The following is a 24,634-nucleotide window of genomic DNA, read 5'->3' on the forward strand; positions in this document are numbered from 1 at the left end:
CAAGCTAATCTAGCTTTGATGCCAAAATAAAGGCAAATGCAATAATCATACGAGAAACCACACAAATAAGTTTTGATATAAATTGATTTAGTAGCATAAAAACATAAGCAAAACAAGTTTTACTCTACGAAAATACTCATGAGAAAAAACTTGCAACAATAACTCAAGCCACCACTTGTAGGTGAGTTGGTCTATGCCTTGAGGTTTCCTTCCTTGAGGTCATAAGTTCGATTCCCCTTTGTAGTGGAGAATGGTTGTAGGCTAGTTTCCCTTACGAGACTTTCATGCCAAGTATCTGCTATGTTGGCCTGGGGTATAGGACTGAACTTTTCCCCCAAAGTTTTTAATTCTTGAAAACTTACAATTAGTCACACGTCCAACATCTACGTTCAGCTTCGACTCCTGTGTCCAGCTTTATGGCGGCCGCTCTGACTTCTGAAACTATTCTAGCTTCTGCTGCTTTTCAAACTAGGGCTTCTCTTGATCTTGATGGGGATATTCATACCCTAGAAGATGTGGATGGTTCGACCATTTCCTATTTTGGTGTGGCCGCCTATGAGGCTGGTCTTGGTGGTTAGGCTATGCGTCTAGGGCCCCATGTTGTTGTGCCTATTGTAATAAGTAACCCTATTATGATCAATCTAGAGTTTGATTTGGTTGATGATATTTCTACTCAAGCGATGGACTTCTCTACTATTGCCATTTTTTGATTTAGGGGTTTTTGGCCCTCTCTGTTTGATTTGCATGCGTGGATTTCAAAATTTTGGGAGCCTATAGTTTCTGATATTGTCCAAATATTTCTTGTGCCAAGGGGCTTTTTCATTGTGAAATTTGCTTCTATGGAGGATCGAAATGCCATCCTTTGATGTGGTTTCTCTTAGGAGGAGAGGTTCCCCGTGATGGCCAAACCATGGTATGTGGGTTTTGATTTGTTTGTTGAATCCTTTAACAAGATTTCTCTGTGGGTAAGGTTGCCTAATCTTCCCCATCACTTATGGCTGGATTTAGTCCTAGAGGCCGTAGGGGAGGCCGTAGGGGATTTTTTGCTGGTTGACTCTACGTCTTCCAATGTGTTTCAGAAGACGTATGCTCACATTCTTGTGGAGATAGATGTTTAAGGGGCTTCCATAAATGATTAAATTGGCCACTCCTAGAGGCTCTTGGATTCAACTTCTTGATTATGAGGGCATTCCTTTCAGATGTCGGAAATGCCAAGAGATCGGCCTCCTCACAGTGTGATGTTCCTCTGGAAAGGTTAGATCAAAAAGGTATCCTTCTTGGTGGAAGGGGGTTTTGGATGATCACTACACTGTTCAGAAAGCTCCCTCTAGGGGGTGGGTTGGTTTATTCTTCTTAGGATTCTTTGGAGGTGGATTTTGTTGCTACTCCGCATGATTCCCCTACGGTGGTGGCTAATACTATTGTCCATCCTTTGAATGCTACTACTGCTGATTTGGTTGATGATCGTCATGTGGCTCTGGCTCTGGGGTGAGCTGTTGCCCCTATTTCGTGTGATGTTGGTACTTCTTCCTTGGTTGGTAGGGATTTGGGGGATGCTTGTGGGTTGGATGACTTTGCTTGGTAGAAGGTTGCTGGGATGGTGGAGGGATGGACAAAAGTAAAAGAAAAAAAGGTCAAGCCCTCTTTTCCATCATTTGATATGTGTTTATATTCTCAAAAGACTGGATCTAAAAGTAAATCTTGAGGCTTGAATTTCTTTTGAGCTGCTCCCGTGGTCTTTTTTGAGGTTGTTCCTTCTTATTTTGGTTTTCTTGGTCTCTTTAGCTAGTTGTTTTGTAGTATGTCATGGTTCCGTTTTGTAACCGTGGGGTTTCATGATCTCGTTTAAAACCTGTTTAGGTGGTAGTAGAGCACTGTGTTATCTATGATGCCACCTTGGTCACCTTGTTTTTTTAGGTGACCTGTGTCATCTAAGGTTTGTTGTTTTTAAGTTTGGGCTTCTTTGAAAATCACAAGATCTGTTAATACTATGGATAGTCTTGTACTAGATTAATCAAAATTTAATTTTTATCCCAAGTTTTGAAATATATTCTAAGAGATCTAAAAGAAACAAAAAATAGTATTCTAAAACCATGAACCAAATTATTGTCGAACAAGTCCATCTTGGACTTGAGAGTAATTTGTGAAATAGAAAGTAATTCTGAATGAGGACTTTTGACTCGAGTGACTAAGGGATTATAAAATACTCTCATGCAATCCATAGCAAAGCACAAACTACATTTGCAGTCCTTTTACGCATGACCTTAAATATTATCTTACACTCACCACACTATAGTTTTTGAGTGGCATAGTTTGTTATTGAAATATTTTCATGCATTTCCCTAGTCGTGGTTCCCTACTTCAGGATGGTCCTACTATTACAACACTACAATGATTAGATAAAGAGATTGTTCTAATATTATTTGCAAGCTATACTCGACCTAGTCTGCACAAGATGTCATCATTAAACTATTACACACTACCCACAAAATCTTGAAAGATTAAGAGACTCAATTGATGATAAGAACACTTGAAGGATAACTCCTAGTCAATTGCAATTAATTATATTCAATTAGATAAGAAACCTAGCAATAAAAATAAAACTTGTCACAATAACATGAAGAGTGCCAAAATAATTATTGAATCCACGAGAATTTTAGTGAATGGAGACTCCCCATAATTAGGTGTATCACTTCAAAGTTCCAACAATTCTAAATATTTTTTCACTCCTAGTTCCTATTGGTAACACAATCTTAACATTTAAAATCCCATGATTGGCATTTTGAACAACTCAAAGTTTATAGATAAAATTGTCAAAAAAATTATGGAGGTTATCCATAAGACATTTTTAGCTACTCGACACATAAGCACGAGCCTCAGGCTAAAACTAGTAATAAAGATAAAACTTGTCACAATGACATGAAGAGTACCAAAATAATGATTGAATTCATGAGAATGTTAGTGAATGGAGACTCCCCATAATTAAGTGTATCACTTCAAGGTTCCAACAATTCTAAATATTTTTTCACTACTAGTTCCTATTGGTAACACAATCTTAACATTTAAAATCCCATGATTGACATTTTGAATAGCTCAAAGTTTATATACAAAATTGCCAAAAAAATTTATGGAGGTCATCCATAAGACCTTTTTAGCTACTCGACAATTAAGCACGTTCCTCAGGCTAAACCTCTTTGGCTAGGAGCCAAGGGTTAAGGGGTATTCATGCTACTAAGTTTTTGTGTGTGTGTGTGTTGCGGGGGGGTGGGGGGTGCGGGTTGCACACATGAGTTTGTGTACATGTGTGCCTTCTTGTTTCTAGGTGGCATGTGAATGCGTGTGCACAAGCTTTAGGTTGAACCTCTTTGACTAAGAGCCAACAACTAAGGGGTTTTTATTTTGCAAAAAAATTGTGCATGTAGGTGTGTGTATGTGGATGCCTCTATGTGTGTCTTATAAGACAATTATTATGCTCCTTAAATTATGCTTGTTTTTAACCTCAAAATATCTACAATAAATGTAATTAAAATCTTGAAAAACTAAGAAGAAAGATGGATGAATTTATGATGTTGACATTGATTTTGTATTAAGGGATTATTCTTTCTTAAAACACGAATAATTTTTTTTCAAAATTTAAAAGTTTACTAAGGTTAAAATTACATTTTCCTTATATCTCATTGATACAGTAGTTTGATAGGAACTATGTTGCTTTTGAAATATAGCGAGGGTGTTGTAAACTAACCAAGTCACTCTACCTTACACCTTAGGAACTAGGGGTATTTTAGTAAAAAAAAAAGAATGTATCTCTAAAATAGTCTTATTAGAGCCTTGTTTTCAAATATAGCTATGCCTTCTTAATCTTACGACCCCCTTTTTTTCCTACTATTTTGTTACATAAGTGAATGCTTGTGCTAATTGACAAGTATTTTTTTGTTTGCCATAATTTTTCTATACTCTAACCCATTTGGAAGTAATTGTACTCAAACATATAGTCAAACCTAATTAAGTAGTTTTGTGCACTTTTTCATTGTATTTCCTTCAAATTAAATTAGATTAAGAAGAAAACAATGACTAGGTGTTAAATTGTATTTGCAGACAATTTTGGATAATGGTTTACGGTCAACATCAAACACCTCTTCCAGGGGCCATATGGCTGCCAAATGTATTTGGTTGATTTTACATTATTTGTGTATCTATGGTTGATACTATGTAGAGAAGAGCAACATATTTCTTTTTATATAGATAAATTATTTCTAGTGAACTGTACAAGATTAATTAATTAATTTTTATTTATGTAATTGTTGCACAATAAGATTCCTCAAAAAGGAAATAGTGATGGTGTAATAAATTTCACTAACATAAAAGATTTTATATGCTAAAATATGTTATTTTATCTCACATGTGAACATTGTATATGAGCAATGTTAGTATGCTAATAGAAACCAAATTTAAATAAAGCTTCTACAAACTAAACAAAATTCATAAACTTCAAGATAGACTAAGATGAGCTCTCAATTGAGAATATGAGCCATTAATGAGCTCTCTCAATGAGAAGCTCTCTTGTTTAGTGGTTTTGTCTAAATAGATAGAATGTATGCTCAAGCTTATGCTTCAAAAATGGCTTCAAATGGAATTGGAATTTGGGTTTGAGTGTATGGTTTTGATGTAAAATGGCTTCTTAAAATGACATTATGACTTTACTTCATTGATTATGTTAAAATGGCTTGGGAGAGGATTCCTTAAATAGACAAAGGGCTTGAGGGATCAAGGGCTAGGATGAGAAAAAGCTTATGGAAGGCTCAGATTGCATGAGAGGAGAGCACATGGATTGTGCTTCATTACAGCCAATCAAGGAGTGACACATGTCACAGGGTGAGAAGATGGAGGAAAGGGGAAGGATGAGTCAACAAAGGAGGCTCAAGGGATAAAATCTTGATAAAGACCCTCATAATGGCTTGTAAGAGCAATGAAAGGGCTTGGAAGAGTCATTTATGGCCTAGTGGGCTTCATAAAGTTTTATGGTTGGAATATTTTGAGGGAGATGAGAGGAATTTCAACTTGGGCTTGATTATGAAGGTTTTAAGTTTGCTTAGGATTGTGCAAATGATTAGAGGATGGATTAGGGTGGTTTAGGATTAGCTTAGGGATAGGCAAGTGGATGGCATTTAATGAGGGTGGGTGAAGTAGGAGATATTTGTTAACTTTGGCTTGGGTTAGTAAGTCTTAACCCATGTTTAGAGAATGTGACAAAGTTAGGAGGGGATTAGGATTAGGTTTAAAGACATCTTATAGAAGAGTTTAGACTTTGGATGAGGATAAAGACTTTCTAGAATAGTTTAGAACTTCCTAGGATGAGGATGAAGACTTTCTAGAAGAGTCTAGAACTTCTTAGGATGAGGATAAATTAGATTTTAGGAAATAAATAAAGTTTTATTTATTTTAAGGGTTTGGGTTGAGGAGATATTTATTAAAACTTTTTTGATAAACACGAGGATTAATATTTAATCTTAATTAAATATTTTGAGTTGGGATTAGGGGTAAGAAATGATGGGATTAACTTTTAATCAAAATTAAAGAAGGATTAGAAGATTTTGGAAGAGGTTAGTGGTCTTAAGGAAATTGGCCAAGATCTGGGCAAAAAATAATTTTTTTATTTATTTTGAGTTTTTTGGTCAATTTATTAATTAAATAATTAATAAATAAGGAAATAATGTTTAAATAAGATTTAAACATTTTTGGGAGGGATTCATTAATTAAATATTTTTAATTAAGAGAAAGTGATTTAATGACATAAAAATAAATAAATAAATAAAATAAATAAATAATTAATAAATGATGATGTCATCAGGATTTTTTTCAGAAAATAAAAATACTTTATTTTCTAAAAGATATATGTGTTTACATTTTGCCCCTCTTTGATGTGATGCCGCAAGTGGCATGGCATCAAAGATAAAAAAAATAAGATGCCTAAGGCTAGAGCAGAAGAGGAGAGAATGGACTGCGAGATGCCCCCTCAAGAAGGCGGTGGGGAGAGAAAGCGAGGCTCGACAGCTTCTTGAAAAGTACAAGAATCCGAGATGAGCAAGGAGACTCAGATTGGCTTAAGAGAAGAGGTTTAGTTAGCTCAAACTCTCACTACGGGAGAATGATAAAGGGAGAATCAGATGCACAAGAGGAAGCAAGCTTAAGACTTTAGGGAAGGTGGAGGATGAAGGAGCGGAGCGCTATAAAAAGGAATCCATGATAGGGAGAAGGATGAGGGGTTTATAAAACTGATGCAACAGGATGTCAAAGAGTCAGATTGGCAAAAGATGGGTTTCAGAGATCCCTAGGATTAGGATTGTGGATCTCGAAAGATGAGGCTTGGTGGATTGATTGGATTGGTGGATCCCTAAGACTAGGATTGTGGATCCCTAAAGTTAAAATTGAAGATTGATTCAAAGAGATACGGTTGCACAAGCTGGGGTAGGAGAGACGGATGCTGGATATGGATGGGGGATAATGGAGATGAAGGGAATCTATTGAAGCTTTTTGAGCAGGGGGATACTTCAAAGAGAAGTACCACCATGTAGTTGAGCACTAGATTTGCTATAGGATTGTTGGTTAATTGCCAAGGTTACCAAGAACATCAAGGCCGTGTCACCAACCATCTAGAGGACTGACAGATTGACTCGAAACAAACACACAAGGATTGCCCCAGCATCACACATGAAACCCGGAGGAAACAGCGTGGAACTGACACTGGGTAACCCACAAGCAAAAAAGAAACAAACGAAAGACTTGATAAAAACCGTACGCTCAGAGTGCCCCATTCATAGCATACCATGATATGGAAGATCGTGGCAACCTTGACGAGGGAACAAAAAGATTGGTTGGAAAAGATACTTTAAGACCCAAAAGGGAAGATTCCAAATCAAAAGAAAGCGAAAATCCAAAAGAGAACCGTTTGCCAATGAGATGGGTAGGATGAGGTACTAATGGACCAAGATTAGACATGAGGAAAGCTATATCCTGCAAGGATCTATCGGAGAGCACCTAAGCTGGTGGATTTGGATGAGTTATGCATCTGGCAAGCTGAACTAAGAAGGATAACACTTTGGTGACAGAAGATCTAGCTAAACGATGTATTGGAATAGCTAACCAAGGGTTGTGCGATGTGTGCAAGATGCTGATCAAGGAGGAACTGACAGGAAAGCTGGATAGATACAATGGTACTAAGCTAAAGAGGATGTACAAGCTGACGGACCAAGAAATGTTACAAATGTACAAGTTGTTCATGTTTGAGTTTTGTGAGATGGAAATGTTTGTGAAGGGTGGGATGTCTGCAATAGTTGATAGGCGGATAGGTAGATGGTTTGCGAAAAGCTTAAGGAAAATGGGATTCTTTGTGTGCATGTGATAGGATACCAACTAGGATACAAGCTTTGGTATATAATACAAGCTGGAATATGGTACAAGCTTTGGACAAGATTTGGATATACAAGCTATGATACAAGGGATTGTACAAGATTTACAAGCTGGGGTACAAGATTTACAAGCTGAGGTACAAGATTTACAAGCTGTACATGAGGTATCTACAAGCTCCATTAGATTTTGGATATTTGGTTGGAACACCAAGGGAACAAGTAGGTGTTTTATGAGATGGTGGGCGGATGGATGAGTGATAGGGTAGTGATAGATAATGGATTAGTCTTAGTACACAACGTGCTTGAATTACTAAGTTTTCACGAAAGTACCTATCCAAGGCGCTTGAATTGCCAAGTTTTCACCATTGGATGCTTATTTCTCTTTACTATTTTTCTGTATTTTTCAAAAGTTGGGTATACCAAGGATCTTCAAGCATAGAACTTCTTGAGATGAATGATGTTAGTAGGATCATTCAAGAGTTCTCCTTCTAGTGTAGATAGCTGATAGGCTCCGGAGCCAAAGGATGTAGTGACAACATAAGGACCAAGCCATGTAGGTTCAAACTTGCCATTCTTTTCTCGATCAACTTGGACTTTCATATTTTCTTTGAGGACCATGTCACCTGGCTGAAAGTGTCGTGGGAGCACCTTCTTGTTGAAATTCCTTTTGAGACGAGTTTGATAGACTATGAGATGATCATAGGCTTGTTGTCGCTTCTCGTCTAAGAGATCTAGCTGGGTGAGCCGAGCTACTTTGTATTCTTCGTCTGATATTTGCCCCTGCAAAGATATGCGGAAGGAGGGAAGTTCAACCTCTATGGGTAGTACCGCTTCGACACCATAGACTAGGGAGTACGGAGTTGTTCCTGTGGATGTACGGAAGGAGGTTCGATAGGCCCATAGGGCTGGATTTATTTGTAGGTGCCAATCACGATCGGAATCATTGACAACTTTCTTTAGGATTTTGAGGAGGGTTTTGTTAGTTGCTTCTGCCTGGCCATTACCCTGTGGAAAATATGGGCTAGAAAAGCGGTGATGGATGCGGAGGGAAGTGCATAATTCTTCCATGTTCAGATTTTCAAAGTTACATCTGTGGTCGGTGAAGATGGTGGATGGGATGCCGAAGCGGCAAACAATGTGGTACAAGATGAACTTGGAGACGTGAACTCCTGTAGCTGGGACAAGGGGGACTGCTTCCACCCACTTAGTGAAATAGCCTATAGCTGTTATTATCCATTTATGTCCATTAGATGAGAGAGGTGTGATAGTTCCAACTAGATCAAGGCTCCAACAAGCGAAAGGCCAAGGTGGTGCAATAGGCTGTAGATCATGTGCTGGAGCGTGTACGAGATTTGCGTGCTGCTGACATGGGAGACACTTTCTGACAAAGTCACATGAGTCTTCTTCAATGGTAGGCCAATAGTAGCCTGCTCTACGGATTTGTCATGCTAGGACAATACCACTCGTGTGGGCACTGCAAAGTCCGTAGTGTACTTCTTTTAACGCCATCATGGCCTCATTTTCATCTAAACATCGAGAGAGAGTATTGTGATAACCCCGACGATATAGGGTATTGGCTATGATAACATAGCGGGATGATTTTCGGATAAGGTTCTGGCGTTGGGTACGTGTGAGGTGAGGGGAGATGATACCATCTTTAAGGTAAGCGTGAATCTCATGGTACCAAGGGGATTGGGGACCAACCAAGATAAAAACACAGTTTGAGTCATCATTCGCATAGGAAGGTGTGAGAAGCTGCTCGACTAAAAACTCATACTATGTAACCGCTTGGGAAATTTCCAAGAGTGTGTCGATAGTAGCCATAGCATCTGCTGCTTTGTTCTACATTCGAGGCACTTGTGTAAATTGAAGCTTTGTAAAATGTTGGGTTAGCTGATCAACTAGCTCTTTGTAGGGTAATAGCTTTTCATCTTTGGTTTGATATTCATTTAGGGCTTGCTTGATGATGAGTTGAGAATCACCAAATATTTGTAACTCAGTGATATTCCATTCTACAACTATCTTTAATCGTGCTATGAGAGCCTCATATTCAACTATATTGTTGGTGCTAGGGAATTGTAGCTTGAAGGCTTTTGGAATGTAATCTCCTTGAGGTGTGACCAACAATATTCCTGCCCCTGATCCATGAGATGTATATGAGCCATCAAAATAAAGTTTCCATGGGGGCTGTTCTTCAATTAGACAGATATGTTCATCTGGAAATTCTGTGATCAAAGAATATGCATCTATTAGAGGTGCATCAGTTAGGTGATCTGCTATAGCTTGCCCTTTGATTGCCTTTCTGTCCACATATTGGATGTTAAATTCGCTAAGGAGCATAACCCATTTGGCCAAACGGCTTGTAAGTGCTGTTCTGGAGACAATATACTTGAGAGGGTCTATCTTGGAGACTAGTTGGATGGTATGACTTAGCATGTAGTGGCGAAGCTTTTGAGTTGAGAAAACAACTGCCAAATAGGCTTTTTCAATAGGAGTGTAATTGAGTTCATAACCAACTAGGGTTCTACTGATGTAGTAGATGGCTCTTTTTCTGCCGTAGTCATCGAGCTATGCTAGAAGTGCCCCTAGAGCAGTAGGCATTGCTGATATGTACAAGATCAAGGGATGACCAGGAACTGGTGGAACTAAGATAGGGGGATTGGCGAGGTACTGCTTGAGCTGATCGAAGCCGCATTGACAAAAAGGATCCCACTTGAAGTTTTCATCCTTCTTTAGTAAATGTGTAAATGGCGTACACTTATCTGCAAGCTGGGAGATGAAGCGCCGAACAGATTGGAGCTTTCCCTGAAGAGAGTGAAGCTGTCGCAGTGTCTGGGGAGGAGGCATGTCTAAGATAGCCTTGACCTTCTTGGGGTCGATCTCTATACCTCGTTTGGAAACTATAAAGCTTAGAAGCTTGCCAGATGTGACCCCAAAGACACACTTCTTGGGATTCATCATGAGATGATATTTGGCTAACCTATCAAAGGCTTTCTCCAAGTCAACAAGATGATCCATGAAGGTGTGAGATTTAACCAAGATATCATCCACATAATCCTCCAAAATGCTATGGATAAGATCATGGAAAATGACTGTCATAGCTCTTTGATAGGTAGCCCCTGCATTCTTTAGGCCAAAAGGCATCATGCTGTAACAAAAGGTTCCCCAAGGGGTAGTGAATGCTGTCTTATGATGATCCTCTTCTGCAATCTTGATTTGATTATACCCGGAAAATCCATCCATGAGGGACAAAATTTCATGTCCAACTGTAAGATCTACAATCATATATATGTTGGGCAAGGGAAAATCATCTTTTGGACAAGCTTTGTTAAGATCTCTGAAATCAGTGAAGATTCTGATGTCATCGGAAGGTTTAGTGACGGGGACCATGTTGGAGATCCACTCTGAGTAGTCGATAGGTCGGATAACCTTAGCAGCTAACATTCTTTCTAATTCAGCTTTGACCAGTAAAGCCACCTTGGGGTGCATTTTTTCTAAGCTTTTGTCCGACGGGCTTGATCTTTGGATCGACTGCAAGATGATGAACTACAAGCTTTGGATCCAGCCCTGGCATGTCCTAATATGACCATGCAAATTGGCCAATGTTCTCTCTTAAGACATCAAAGAGGAGATCAACTTGGTCTTATGATAGGGATGCATCAATGTGAAAAAGTTTGGGGATCTTTGAAGAACCGATGCTGACTTCTCTAGTATCCTCAATTATAATAGAAGATATCTCTGGTTGATTATCTTGAGGAGGCAATGCTAAATCCTCATGTTTTGCTTGTGACTCTAGATTTTCTTGCGGAGGGGTTCTCTTCGCTGCCTTAACTATTCTCGATTTTACCTTAGTTCCAGTTTTGGGTGTATTGGAACTAGGTTGGGGATTTTCTCCAAAATACCCCTTGGGATCTAGCGTATAGATATAGGCAGAATCTAGCTTTGTTTGCTTGTGAGGAGTTTCGACTCCCATGAATCTTAGAAGTGCTTCCTTTGATGTGAACTCATCAATGTGTATGACGCTTGGTTGGTCCCAATCTATGAGTTGTGGATGGGCGAGTGGTAGGTCAATGAAATGGATGGATAGTTCTTGGAGAACAGAGTCTCCCAGGGAGATTTGGTCTAGGATATCGTCGTAGGCTCTCTTTTCAACTTCCTCAAGAATATCTTCGATCTCGACATGGTCGCGGTGAATGTTTGAAAAAGCGTGACCATTCTCATTGGTGCCCCAAGTTGTGGGTATGCCAAAGCCAAGACCTGACTTCGATTCCCACTTGTGTGCGTCGATGGGGCACTGCATGCCTCTTTCTTTTGGTCCTAGACCACCACCTTGATAGTTCCATTTGTCAATGATGAGCTTATGCTCTTGGGGATACTTCTGGCTGAAGTGATCAAGGCGTGCTTGATTTCTTGAAGGTGTATCCTTATGTAACCAATTGTTGATATCTGGAGTGAGCTCCTCATGAAGAGAGATTTTTGAGGATACAAAGGTTGTTGGGCCAAACTGTTTGTATCGAGGAGGTGGAATCTCCTTAGCTTGGTGATATGTCGATCGCCCATGAGCGTGTGGATCAAGTGGGAGTGCCCTGACAACAAATGCATCTGACAGACTATACTCTCCACAGCCTTTGTTATTGATCTTCACGGTAGATAGGTTGGAGGCAAGGATGGGTTCCGGGTCATTACAAGTATGGGATGAACTGGCGATGGCTGTGCTGATATCAATTCCAGGGCAATGGTTTGCATATGAAGCTTTAGCCACATTGCAGTAAGCAAAGGGTTCTGGATCGGCATGGATGGTTACCTCAGTGCCCTGATGCGAAAATTTGACGCACTGATGGTAAGTGGATGGAACGGCTTTCATGGCATGAACCCATGGGCGACCGAGGAGGATGTTAAATGGTAGGTTTAGGTCAATAACATGGCAAAGTGTTTCTTGGATGACTGGCCCAACCTTGATTGGCAGTAAAATAGTTCCTTTTGTGGTTCTTTCCAAGTTGTCATAAGCTTTGATGGTGATAACCTCACTAATGATATCCACCTAAGTATACCCAACTTGTTTTATGAATTTTAGGGTGCAAATATTCAAGGCTGATCCATTATCTATCATTACTCTTTTCACGGCAAAATTGGATACCATGATGGCTATGCGAAGCGGAAGGGTGTGATCTGGCTCGACCACGGGTATGTCGGTGGGTTTGAAAGATAAGGCACATGAGAATGAAAGGTGTCCAACAAGATTACGAAAATCAGTAGCATTGATATCTGAAGGGACACGAGATTCTATGAGAGCATTGTCAAGGATGCTTTTGTACACAGGACTGGTGTGGAGAAGGTCTAAAATGAAGATTTGGGCTGGCATGTTCCCAAGGTGTTCCAAGATATTGTATTGGCTTTTTGATGGAGCTAATGGTGCTAGTGGAACTGGTGGGCCTGTGATGTTAAATCGCGCTCTTCGAGTGGTGACTGCACACTCATTGTTTGGTCCTTGGATATTGATAACATTGACAGAAGGCTCTTTTTCAGATATACAACCGATGAGGCTACCATAGTCTATGTAGGATGAAGTGTGGTCATTGTTCTTCCCATGCTGTTGGTTTGGCTGGCGGTTGTTGGTGTCGTCGTCGTTGGTTTGGATAGGTGCTTTTCTAGGATTTTGGTTGTTGTGAGGATGAAAAGCATTTTGATAGATCTGTAAGCTTGCATTGGGAGAGGTTTGGGCACCAACGGTGATTTCTTTCCGATCAATGAGGTCCTGCACATAATCTTTCAGTTTCATGCATCTAAGGGTAGTGTGACCTTTTGCCCTATGAAATTCGCAGTACTCATTATCTTTGCACCATGCAGCTTTGGATTGGCTTGGGTCAATTTGCTGGGTAGGAGGAAATTTGATGAGGTTTTCCTTAGTCAATTTTTCAAAAATGACATCCAATGGCTCACTAAGGGGTGTATAGTTTCTAGGTGCAGGTTGGAATCTGGGCTTTTGCCCTGCAACTACATTGATGGCATTAGCTTGATTGCTAGATCCTTGGAAGTTGGGTCTTGGATTGTGGTTTTGATAGCTTTGGTTATTCTGCTGTTGGTAGTTGATAGCTTGCTGTTTGTTTGGTTGATATGGTGGGTTGGACTGATTTTGGGAAGGACCAACAATATTCACATGTCTGGTGTTAGTGACGCCTCTGTTGCAACGTGCTTGTTTTTGTTCCAATATCTAGACTTTTCATTTGAATGTGTTTGATTTTGGTTGGCTTCCTTGTAAATCTTCACCACACCATCTTTAATGAGTCCTTGCTCAAGGATCATTCCTTTCTTTTTGATATCTTTGTAGGTCTGCAAACAGTTCATGGTCATGTGGTGAGCCAAGCTGGGATGGGCATTATCAATAAACATTTTCACCAAATGGCGCTTTGGCAAGGTGCAAGATATGCTGGTGGTAATGGTTTGCCATCTTTGCAGATATTCGGGAAGGCTTTCTCCACCTTTTTGCTTAGTGTGGACAAGATCAACTAATGATAGCTCTGTTTCAATAAGATGGGCATATTGGGCGACAAATGACTCAGACAATTCAGCAAAGTTTCTAATTGTGCCATATGGGCTTTTATAAAACCATTCAAGAGCTGGTCCAGCCAAGCTTTTGGGAAAAAGGCGCAAGAGGAAGACATCATTGTATGCCACTTCTTGGCAGTGCATGTAAAATTCTTTGATATGTGTGACAGGGTCTCCTTTTGCTTTGAATTTGTCAAACTTGGGTACCTCAAAGTGTTTGAGAAATGGTGTCATGGTAATGGCTCTGTCAAATGGGTAAGGACACACATTCTCAAACTTGAAGGTTTTTGGATCATTTCCCTCCTGGATGTTCTTCAAAGCTGTCTTCATGGCTTCCCATTTTGAACTAATGGGTGATGGCTGGGGTGCCCCCAATGTAGGAGTGCCCTGAGGTAGGTATTGGCGAGATGGGGCAATGGAATATGGATGGCTTTGGGGTATGGGCTGGTAAGGATTGTACATGGCTTGGGCAGCTGAATGGTGGATGATGGGTTGCTGAGGTGGAGGTGGCACATATTGCTACATGTGTTGTGAGGCTTGCTGCTGATATTGGATTTGAGGTTGGGATTGAGGAGCATAAGTTGGCTGTGGGATAAATTGATTGCTTTGTGGAGGTATGATATAAGATGGGTGTGAAGCTTGGGGAAAGGATCGGGGAGCTTGTGGGACTTGACTTTGGATTTGAGAAGTTTGACCAATATATGTGGGGTGTGCCCCCATTTGGGAAGGTATTTGCATGGCAAAAGAGGCCAAGTAATTGGTGGTTTGTGGTGGTGGATTTCCTCCTAGAAGTGGCATAGAAAAATAGTTAGTAATAGGAGGTAATGGATTAGTTGGTGGTGGAGGTGGTGGGAATTGAAAGCTTGGAAATGGAACTGATGGGGTTTGATAGCTTGGTGGTTGGATTTGAAAGCTTGGTAGAGGGGTGGTAGGAGCTTGGGTCACTTGAGAGCTTGGCAGAACATTGGTAGTAGCTTGTGGGGTTTGATAGCTTTGTCGAGTGAGGGTAGTAGCTTGTGGAGTTGTGGCTGATGGCACTGAGCTCCAAGGACCTAGTGGAAATGATGGAATTGTGTTCTGAGCTGAGGTAAACAAGCTGGGGGTGATGAAGGGTTGATTACTTGGCCCCATGAGTGGCATCCCGGTTGTATATTGCTGAGGTTGGCCAAAGATTCTAGCACTGATTTGGGAGATGGGTGGATTTGGAAGGATGGGTTGGAGAGCAGCAACAACAATAGTGAAGGGAGTGAATGATGAGGTGTTTTGGGCGAAGGGGGTTTGGGATGGAGTGGTATGGACCAATGGTGGAGTGGTGGTGGCTGGATTGGTTTGCAGAAGGGAGATTTCAACTTGAGTGGAGGCTGGTATGTTTGGGTCTGTTGGATCATATGGGGTGGGTTGAGGCTCTTCCTTTGACACATATTGAGGATATTTTGAATCATAAGAGCCTATGGGTGGTGGGAGTTGTCCAAACAACGGGTGAGATGGATCTGATAAGGGAGGAGGTCTTCCAAAGTCGAAGGCTTCTATGTTGTCCCTTCGAAAGTTAGCCATGATTGTTTCTTTGTTCTTGTCTATAATGGCGTTCACCAATACTGCATTTCTTGGTTGGTTCATGAAAGCTTCAATGTCAGTAGGTGATGGTATAGTGTTCTCTGGGCTGAAGGATGGTTGGGTGCTCAAGGGGAGCGAAGCTGTTTGATCCAAATGACAGGGCTCTATTGTTTCCTTCTTCTTCTTGGCTAAATGAGTGACGGGTGGCATGAAAATGCAGAATGTTCCTAGGGATGAGATGCAACAATGCTGATGGATGTAAAGGGGGAAGGCTTTTCTATGCAAATGATTTCCTAGGTTGAGGCAAAGCTGTATGACAAAACCTAAGGAGTATTGGGTTGGGGATTCTAACTTCAAAGATATGTTGCCAAAGCATAAAAGGTTTGCTTTTCTATGTGTAAGCTTGGTGGTGATTGTGTCAACTTAAGGATAGACTGACAATCCTTTAGGAAGAACTAAAGATGGCTGGCTTCCCTACAAGGATGACTCTAAAGTGAAGTTTATGCAAGAAGATGTGGAGAAACAAGGGGGTCTAATCATAGAAATTATGCGTAGTTGGTAATGCATAAGCTGGGTTAACTCCTGGATGTTGGTTAAGTTGGATAGTGCGATCTAACCAGGCGTCTTGAAGGGCTTCGTCAACAGCTTTGTCCTCTGCTTTGTGGAGTTTGGCAATTCGAGGGCTTGGTGTTATTTCCTTTCTCTTGGCTGAAAGTTCCTAGTATGCCTGAGATGGCTTGAGTTTGACTTTGTGAAACTTCTGTTTGGGTTTGGGTTGTTTTGACATAAATTCCTGAATGTGCTAGGCTTAGAGAGATTTTGGTTGTTTTGCTTCAACTCGTTCAACTTTTGGAACAGGCAGTGACTACGCTAAGTGTGCCCTAAGCTAGGATTGACCAAGTTTGGCAAACATTCATTCAACAAGTAAAAAATCAAGCAATAGATAGGAACAACCAGATAGAAGTTTGTGATTCTCAGAATGTGATACTTGCGCCATGGAGTGTGTATGTTTTACAAATGTTTCGATCAATCACTTCAAACACATTAACACCCTAGATGGTTGTCTACAAGGCTGACAGTTGGTTTAGCTAGGGAGTCCTCGATATACCCAAGGTACGAGAGGCCCAAGTCCGTAGATGAAACCAAAAAGATGTCACACAGCCGAGAGGAGCGGTAACCCTCTTCTCCTCTTTCACTTCTCAAGGGTATAAAGTTCCTTGAGGCTTAGCCCGAGTGACAAAATCTTGATTCCATTAGAGGCGTCTTTGGATTCACCTCCCGATCTTTATACTCCGTCGGAACGCTGAAGTTGAGGTCGTCCCAAGGGATGATGAAATCCCCGTGCAGGCCTCCTAAAACTTAAACAAGATTTTGGATCATAATCTTATGCACCCAAGATGGCCTCGAAAGACGACAAGGGGAGAGAAGACTCGGATGATCTTGGGCTAAAAGACAATTCTGTTCCAACTGACGTTTAAGTTTTCTAATCTAGACCTTGCAACACACATGTTTAGGATGCAAATGTTCAATTCCAACTTGAAGCGTTAACAAAAGTAAAATCGATCGAAGAATGAATACACCAAGAAGATTTAGGGTCAACAAAAGTAAACTCGCGTGCCCGAAGGCCCTCTACATCAAGTATCGATTGATTTTTCTTTAAGGCATTCAAGATTGAGTGTGAGTTTGTTTTAAGCCCAAAACAAAGATGTGTGAAATTCGATTTCTCTCCACGTCAAGATTTATTCAATTTTTTTTTATGCCCAAATGAAGTGTTAGCGAGACTAATGTGCATTCAAGGAATTTTCTAACTTAGAAAAACCAATAAAAACTTAAGTGAGTGGAATTTGATTTTTGTGGAGCACTTAACACCTTAGGTAGACCCATCCCCATATATGGCGCTGATATTGCAACCAATGGTTAGAATGATGGGTGATTAAAGAGGGTGAGTCCAACAACAAATTCACTCAAAGTGTCTTTATTTATTTTTATAACTTAGAAAGTTTCTAAAATGTAGACTCTTTTTATGCCCCAAAAGATGAAGTGTGAGATATTGTAATGATTAATTAACCTTTTGCATTCAAGATTGGATTTTTTGTTTTAATCATGCATTCATAAAAAAAAACAAACTTGATTTTAATCCATGACACTCAAGAGTGATTTTAGCAACATGCATTTAAAGACAAGTGATTAAACATTCAAGTTTTTTTCCTGAGTATTCAAGATTGAGATTTTTTGTGTTGTTTTAAGAACTTTGAAGTGCTTTGTTTTAACCTTAGATCATTCAAGATTGTTTTGGACTCAAAAGTGAAAATGACTCTTTGGACTTTGCTTTTCATTCAAGATTTTGTGTTTTAGTTTGCATGTTTTAAGCCCAAAAATGATATTTCTAGATTGTTTTGATGCATGAAAAATCGAAGAAACATTCAAGATTTTGCAACAAGACATTTGTTTGGAACAAATAACAAAGCTTTTAAGACAATTTTGGCAACCATTTAGGACTCTTAGTTTTCATAAGATTTTTAAAAGAACTTTAAAATATGTGCAAATGAGGTTCATTTTATTTTTGATTGATGCTTTGAGTTTGATTTAGATTTTAGTGTGCACTTAGTGTTGATTTTGAACCTTTTGAAATGGAAACTTGAAGTTCTTTTTAAATTTTCAAAAATGAAGTGTTCCTAACTTTGCATGAATGCATCTAAAACCTTGATGTTGTAAGGATGCAAATGATTAGATTGGTTTAGTTTCACTTGTTAATATATATATATATATATATACTGATATATATTGCAAATTTTTAATTTTTAATAGATTTAAATATGATTTGGGGGTTCATTTTAAGCACTAAAAAGAAGTGTGTATGATTTTGCTTCCTTAAAAAAATGGCCAATATCTCCCACAAGAAAAAAAAGAAGTAGATGGAATAAGAATAATATAGACAAGAAGAGGAAGAAGAATTCCAAGTGCTTTGTTCACTTATAAGCTTGAAAAATCTGCAAACACTATGAGATAGACTATGAGTTCCTTTGTCTTCTTCATGCTCATGTGAACTTACAAAACCAATTTCTACAATCCTACCAATCACAAAAACAAACAAAATTAGCTAAAATTAGCAAATGGCATACAAAACTTGACTAAAAAAGCTAATGCAGATGACCCATGCGGGATCCCACCGAGCATGCTAAAATGTATATGAGCAATGTTAGTATGCTAATAGAAACCAAATTTAAATAAAGCCTCTACAAACTAAACAAAATTCATAAACTTCAAGATAGACTAAGATGAGCTCTCAATTGAGAATATGAGCCATTAATGGGCTCTCTCAATGAGAAGCTTTCTTGTTGAGTGGCTTTGTCTAAATAGATAGAATGTATGCTCAAGCTTATGCTTCAAAAAGGGCTTCAAATGGAATTGGAATTTGGGTGTGAGTGTATGGTTTTGATGTAAAATGGCTTCTTAAAATGGCATTATGACTTTACTTCATGAATTGTGTTAAAATGGCTTGGGAGAGGATTCCTTAAATAGGCAAAGGGCTTGAGGGATCAAGGGTCAAGATGCAAGGATGAGAAAACGCTTATGGAAGGCTCATATTGCATGAGAGGAGAGCACATGGATTGTGCTTCTTTAAAGCCAATTAGGGAGTGACACATGTCACAGGGTGAGAGGATGGAGGAAAAGGGAAGGATGAGTCAACAAAGGAAGCTCAAGGGATAAAATCTTCATAAAGACCCTAATAATGGCTTGTAAGAGCAATGAAAGGGCTTGGAAGAGTCATTTATGGCCCAATGGGCTTCATAAAGTTTTATGGTTGGGATATTTTGAGGAAGATAAGAGGAATTTCAACTTGGGCTTGATTAGGAAGGTTTTAAGTTTGCTTAGGATTGTGCAAATGATTAGAAGATGGATTAGGGTGGTTTAGGATTAGCTTAGGGATAGGCAAGTGGATGGCATTTAATGAAGGTGGGTAAAAGAGGAGATATTTGTTAACTTTGGCTTGGGTTAGTAAGTCTTAACCCATGTTTAGGGAATGTGACAAGGTTAGGAGGGGATTAAGATTAGGTTTAAAGACATTTTCTAAAAGAGTCTAGACTTTGGATGAGGATAAAGACTATCTAGAATAGTCTAGAACTTCTTAGGATGAGGATGAAGACTTTCTAGAAGAGTCTAGAACTTCTTAGGATGACGATAAATTAGATTTTAGCAAATAAATAAAGTTTTATTTATTTCAAGGGTTTGGGTTGAGGAGATATTTATTAAAACTTTTTTAATAAACATGAAGATTAATATTTAATCTTAATTAAATATTTTGAGTTGGGATTGGGGGTAAGAAATGATGGGATTAGCCTTTAATCAAAATTAAAGAAGGATTAGAAGATTTTGGAAGAGGTTAGTGGTCTTAAGGAAATTGGCCAAGATCTGGGCAAAAAATATTTTATTTATTTATTTAAGGTTTTTTGGTCAATTTATTAATTAAATAATTAATAAATAAGGAAATAATGTTTAAATAAGATTTAAACATTTTTGGGAGGGATTCCTTAATTAAATATTTTAAATTAAGATAAAGGGATTCAATGGCATAAAAATAAATAAATTGTTTAAATAAATAAATAATTAATAAATGATGATATCATTAGGAATTTTTTTAGAAAATAAAAATACTTTATTTTCTAAAGGATTTAGGTGTTTACATTTTGCCCCTCTTTGATGTGATGCCGCAAGTGGCATGGCATCAAAGATAAAAAAAATAAGATGCCCAAAGCTAGAGCAAAAGAGGAGAGAATGGACTGCGAGATGCCCCCTCAAGAAGGCGGCGGGAAGAGAAAGCGAGGCTCGACGGCTTCTTGAAAAGTACAAGAATCCGAGATGAGCAAGAAGACTCAGATTGGCTTAAGAGAAGAGGTTTAGTTAGCTCAAACTTTCACTACGGGAGAATGATAAAGGGAGAATCATATGCACAAGAGGAAGCAAGCTTAATACTTTATGGAAGGTGGAGGATGAAGGAGCAGAGCGCTATAAAAAAGAATTTAGGATAGGGAGAAGGATGAGGGGATTATAAAGCTGATGCAACAGGATGTCAAAGAGTCAGATTGGCAGAAGATGGGTTTCGGAGATCCCTAGGACTAGGATTGTGGATCTCGAAAGATGAGGCTTGGTGGATTGATTGGATTGGTGGATCCCTAAGACTAGGATTGTGGATCCCTAAAGCTAAAAGTGAAGATTGATTCAAAGAGATATAGTTGCACAAGCTGGGGTAGGAAAGATGGATGCTGGATATGGATGGGGGATAATGGAGATGAAGGGAATCCATTGAAGCTTTTTGATCAGGGGGATACTTCAAAGAGAAGTACCACCATGTAGTTGAGCACTAGATTTGTTATAGGACTGTTGGTTAATTGCCAAAGTTACCAAGAACATCAAGGTCGTGTCACCAACCATCCAGAGGATTGACATCATAGATAACATTTGCATCATCTAAGTGTAGTGTGTGCCAAAAACAAATTTATAATAATTAGATATGAATTCTTGTGGATAATTACTCATGAAATATGGGTTCATGAAGTTCATTGCAAAATTTTCACGAGAAATGATGCTTATTAACCATTATGATTCTAGATGTAAAGTTTGAAGAGAACTTTTTGCAATCATGATATTCAAGTTTGTATAAAGCATTGTTGATGACTTGGTGAAGATATAAACAAAAGGACATAATTATCTTATAATGTATCATTGCATAAAATAATATAAATGATATAAATGTGTTAGCCCTAATTTTGAACTTGGAAAATTTTGAAATGTATGCATAGATCTTTGTTTCTAGATCGATGGGCTTGTTAGGAAAATTCAATATTATAATATAAGTCATCCTTAGCATTGTCGTTCTCCTTTGGAGTTTCTAAAACTCTCACCACAATCAAGGAATGTAGTTGATTGTTTGGCAAAATGAGCAAGTGGATTATACTTATTTTTTGATATCAAAGAAAATTTCTCAAATGACTTTAATGATAGTTACAGATATTGAAATGATGATTATTCATCATTGTCAATAGTAACACATTATTTGATCACTTGTGTAAATACTTTGGGATAGTACAAAGTTTTGTGGATTGTTATTGACAAATAAATTAATTGATCTACACAATAAGACAACATATCAAAAGAAAGTTGTTATAACACATTTATTATCTTCATTGACAAGTTCTTGAAGGCACCAAATATATCAATATGCTCATTTTTCAATGATTCAATGTCACCAACTTAGGGGTGGATTTGTTGAGAAAGAATGACCATGTGAAGATCATCGATGTTGAGTTCAGCTAAGGATGACATCTACAAATTGCTGAGAAGAAAGATTGCTCATTTGAAGTGTTGTATAAGATGTTGAAGACCAAATATTTCCAAGATGGATTGAGATGAGTATCGTACAATTGCGCACGACATGATTACTTGCATATGTAATAGCATTGCCATGATGTTTAGTCTGTATTTTCCAAATGCAATAATCACTTACATTTATATTGAGTATAAGCCATGAATAGACATGTCCCTTCATGAGACATGTCTGTTTGTTAATCATGTAATTAATATAATAATATATTTATATCTCTCATATAATTATATATATGTTTATTTGACAGAAAATATCAAACATTAACACTCCCTCTTAGCTAGGGAGGATAAACACAAGGCATATATTACACAATTGGTAATATTAGGAATGACAAATTTTAAGGATATCTCATTTGATATTTCAAAAGATTTTCATCATTTGATATCATATTCAATATCACGAGCATTGGTCTTCTAGAATATCAACACATGATATTCAGCAAGAACTCAAATAAGGTTTGAGGTCACATCTTATATTAAGAGAATTGGCCTCCCAGAATATCAATGATATTCACCAAGTCTCAAAAGGTTTTGATATCACATCTAATATCAAGAGTATTGGCCTCCCAGAATATCAATGATATTCACCAAGTACTCAAAAGGTTTTGATATCAAGAGTATTGGCCTCCTAGAATATCAATGATATTCACCAAGTACTAAAAAATGTTTTGATATCACATCTGATATCAAGAGTATTGGCCTCCCAAAATATCAATGATATTCACCAAGTACTCAAAAGGTTTTGATATCACATCTGATATCAAGAGTATTGGCCTTCCAGAATATCAGTGATATTCACCAAGTACTAAAAAATGTTTTGATATCACATATGATATCAAGAGTATTGGCCTCCCAAAATATCAATGTATTCACCAAGTACTCAAAATGTTTGATCTCATAATACAAGTTATGTATGATCATCGCCTTACAGAAACTTCTGCAAATACAAGTGACATTACTTGAAGTTGTCACTTTCTCATGATGTACACAAGGGGCAGGCCCATTAAAATCACATAGTCATGAGGTATATTCATGAACCACAGTCCTCTTGACCACTACAATTTATTGATGATAGAGGAATTCATCACAACATGGTTTACTCCCTCTGAATCAATATGACTGAGATCACCGAAAGTTGGTTAAATCATATCCTCTATCTGCTTCCTCTCTTTGTCTAAGGTTGCCTCTAATGAAATGTTAGGTTCCCTCTTAATCTTAGTCTCTCTCTTGTTGCAAGAACATTCATAGAGGAAAAGATCAAGGCAAATAGCTCTTATAGTATGTATTGTAAATATAAATGAGAGAGACCTATATAACATAAGATCTTTCCAACAAAATTTAGATAAATAGAAACTAACACCATTCCCTCTTACTTTTAGAATGATCCACTTTATTCCAATATAATAAATATCTAATTAAATATATACATTAAACATATATGCATATATTGCATACTATAATCTTTATTTGTAACATGTTATTTTCTAAAATGTCAATATCTCAATTTATCCACCTATATTTATAAGAAATTATTTAAAATGTTTACACTTTATGTATATATGCTTTTCATATTTAAATAACTACTATGTATCTTTGATTACTTTAGTGATGTAAATAACTTGTCAAATAATACACCCCATTCTTACATTAATGGGATTGAGGACCCAATGTCCTCAACCACACCCTTATATGTCTTAGCGTTTACTATGAAGCACAACTCATTGTTGATATAGGAAGACATAAATTTTAATTCCACTACTAGTTGATGTCACTCTTATATAACCATCCATCTCAATGTTTAAATAGAGACCTTTATTTTATTTTAATGAACTCCTATCACATTCCATGGTTAGTGGCAAATATATATCTATTCATATGATTATTATCTCACTAATTTGATTGACCAACTAAATGCCATTAAAAATCATTGCCTATTTAATAAGGTAGAGGTGCAGTTGAAGTAATAGATATAATCAAACATTCTATTCTTGCCTATGATACAGACTACAAAGTCTTCAACGTAGATATCATATATTGCCCGCCACATTAAAGTTAAATAACATTTGCCACCATATCTTTAAGTTATTAACATAGGCAAAGGTACTTCCTTGAAAAAACAACATCATCACCAAAAAAGTCAACATGGGTTGTGTAGACCCCTTCCTACCATTGAAAACTAATGAATCACTAGTTCTCTTGGATCGTCGATAGTTAATGTTATACCTACATGATTTTTCAAAAGATTATTTTGGCATAGGTAAGAGGGTTGCTGGCAAATATTAGGGTTCCATCTTCATTACATTCCATGAGCGTGACATGACATTTTGCAATATTCTTCCTTAGTATTGCCTTTAAAGCACCCTTCCCTTGATTTATTTTAGCATCAGTCTCATCGATTGTTCTTTAATAAGTTGCCTGTGCTTTTATGTGTTTGGGTTTATGAAGCATACAATAGATGATGAGAGCTTGTCGTTTTATATTTCTTTTCCCTTGGATGTGGGGCTTGTAGATCTCTACACCCTCTAAAAATATAGTTTGAAGAATTTAATGGTCAATATTATTCGTAGATTAATTTCTCTTCAAACTTTATTGATTCAAATTTAATTTTAATCTCTGAAATATAATGTTTCTTTACTATTGAAACCTCACAGGCTGGAAAGCAACCTATTTTGATATCATGTTGTTTTTCTTAGAACTATTGCATATATAATAACATTGTCATGATGTCTGGTATGTATTTTCCA

At 38.0% G+C, this 24,634-nt stretch overlaps 1 protein-coding gene across 2 annotated transcripts in view; it reads left to right on the forward strand.

The window, feature by feature from the left end:
- The window catches only part of LOC149551188 (uncharacterized), a 167,041-nt gene that overhangs the window by 56,547 nt on the left and 85,860 nt on the right, over positions 1–24,634 (forward strand). The window contains exon 6 of one of the 2 annotated variants that reach the window (XM_089786763.1): positions 4,096–4,398. The exons of the other annotated variant lie outside the window; for it this stretch is intronic. Coding sequence (XP_089642889.1) covers positions 4,096–4,174 — 79 coding nt within the window. The 3' untranslated portion in view covers positions 4,175–4,398. Of the gene's footprint in view, positions 1–4,095; positions 4,399–24,634 lie in introns of those variants that run through there. 2 annotated transcript variants of the gene reach the window in all.

The sequence above is a fragment of the Cupressus sempervirens genome, chromosome 6 (assembly GCF_028749045.1).
Source record: "Cupressus sempervirens isolate cs-2001-9-10 chromosome 6, ASM2874904v1, whole genome shotgun sequence".
Lineage (NCBI taxonomy): Eukaryota > Viridiplantae > Streptophyta > Pinopsida > Cupressales > Cupressaceae > Cupressus > Cupressus sempervirens.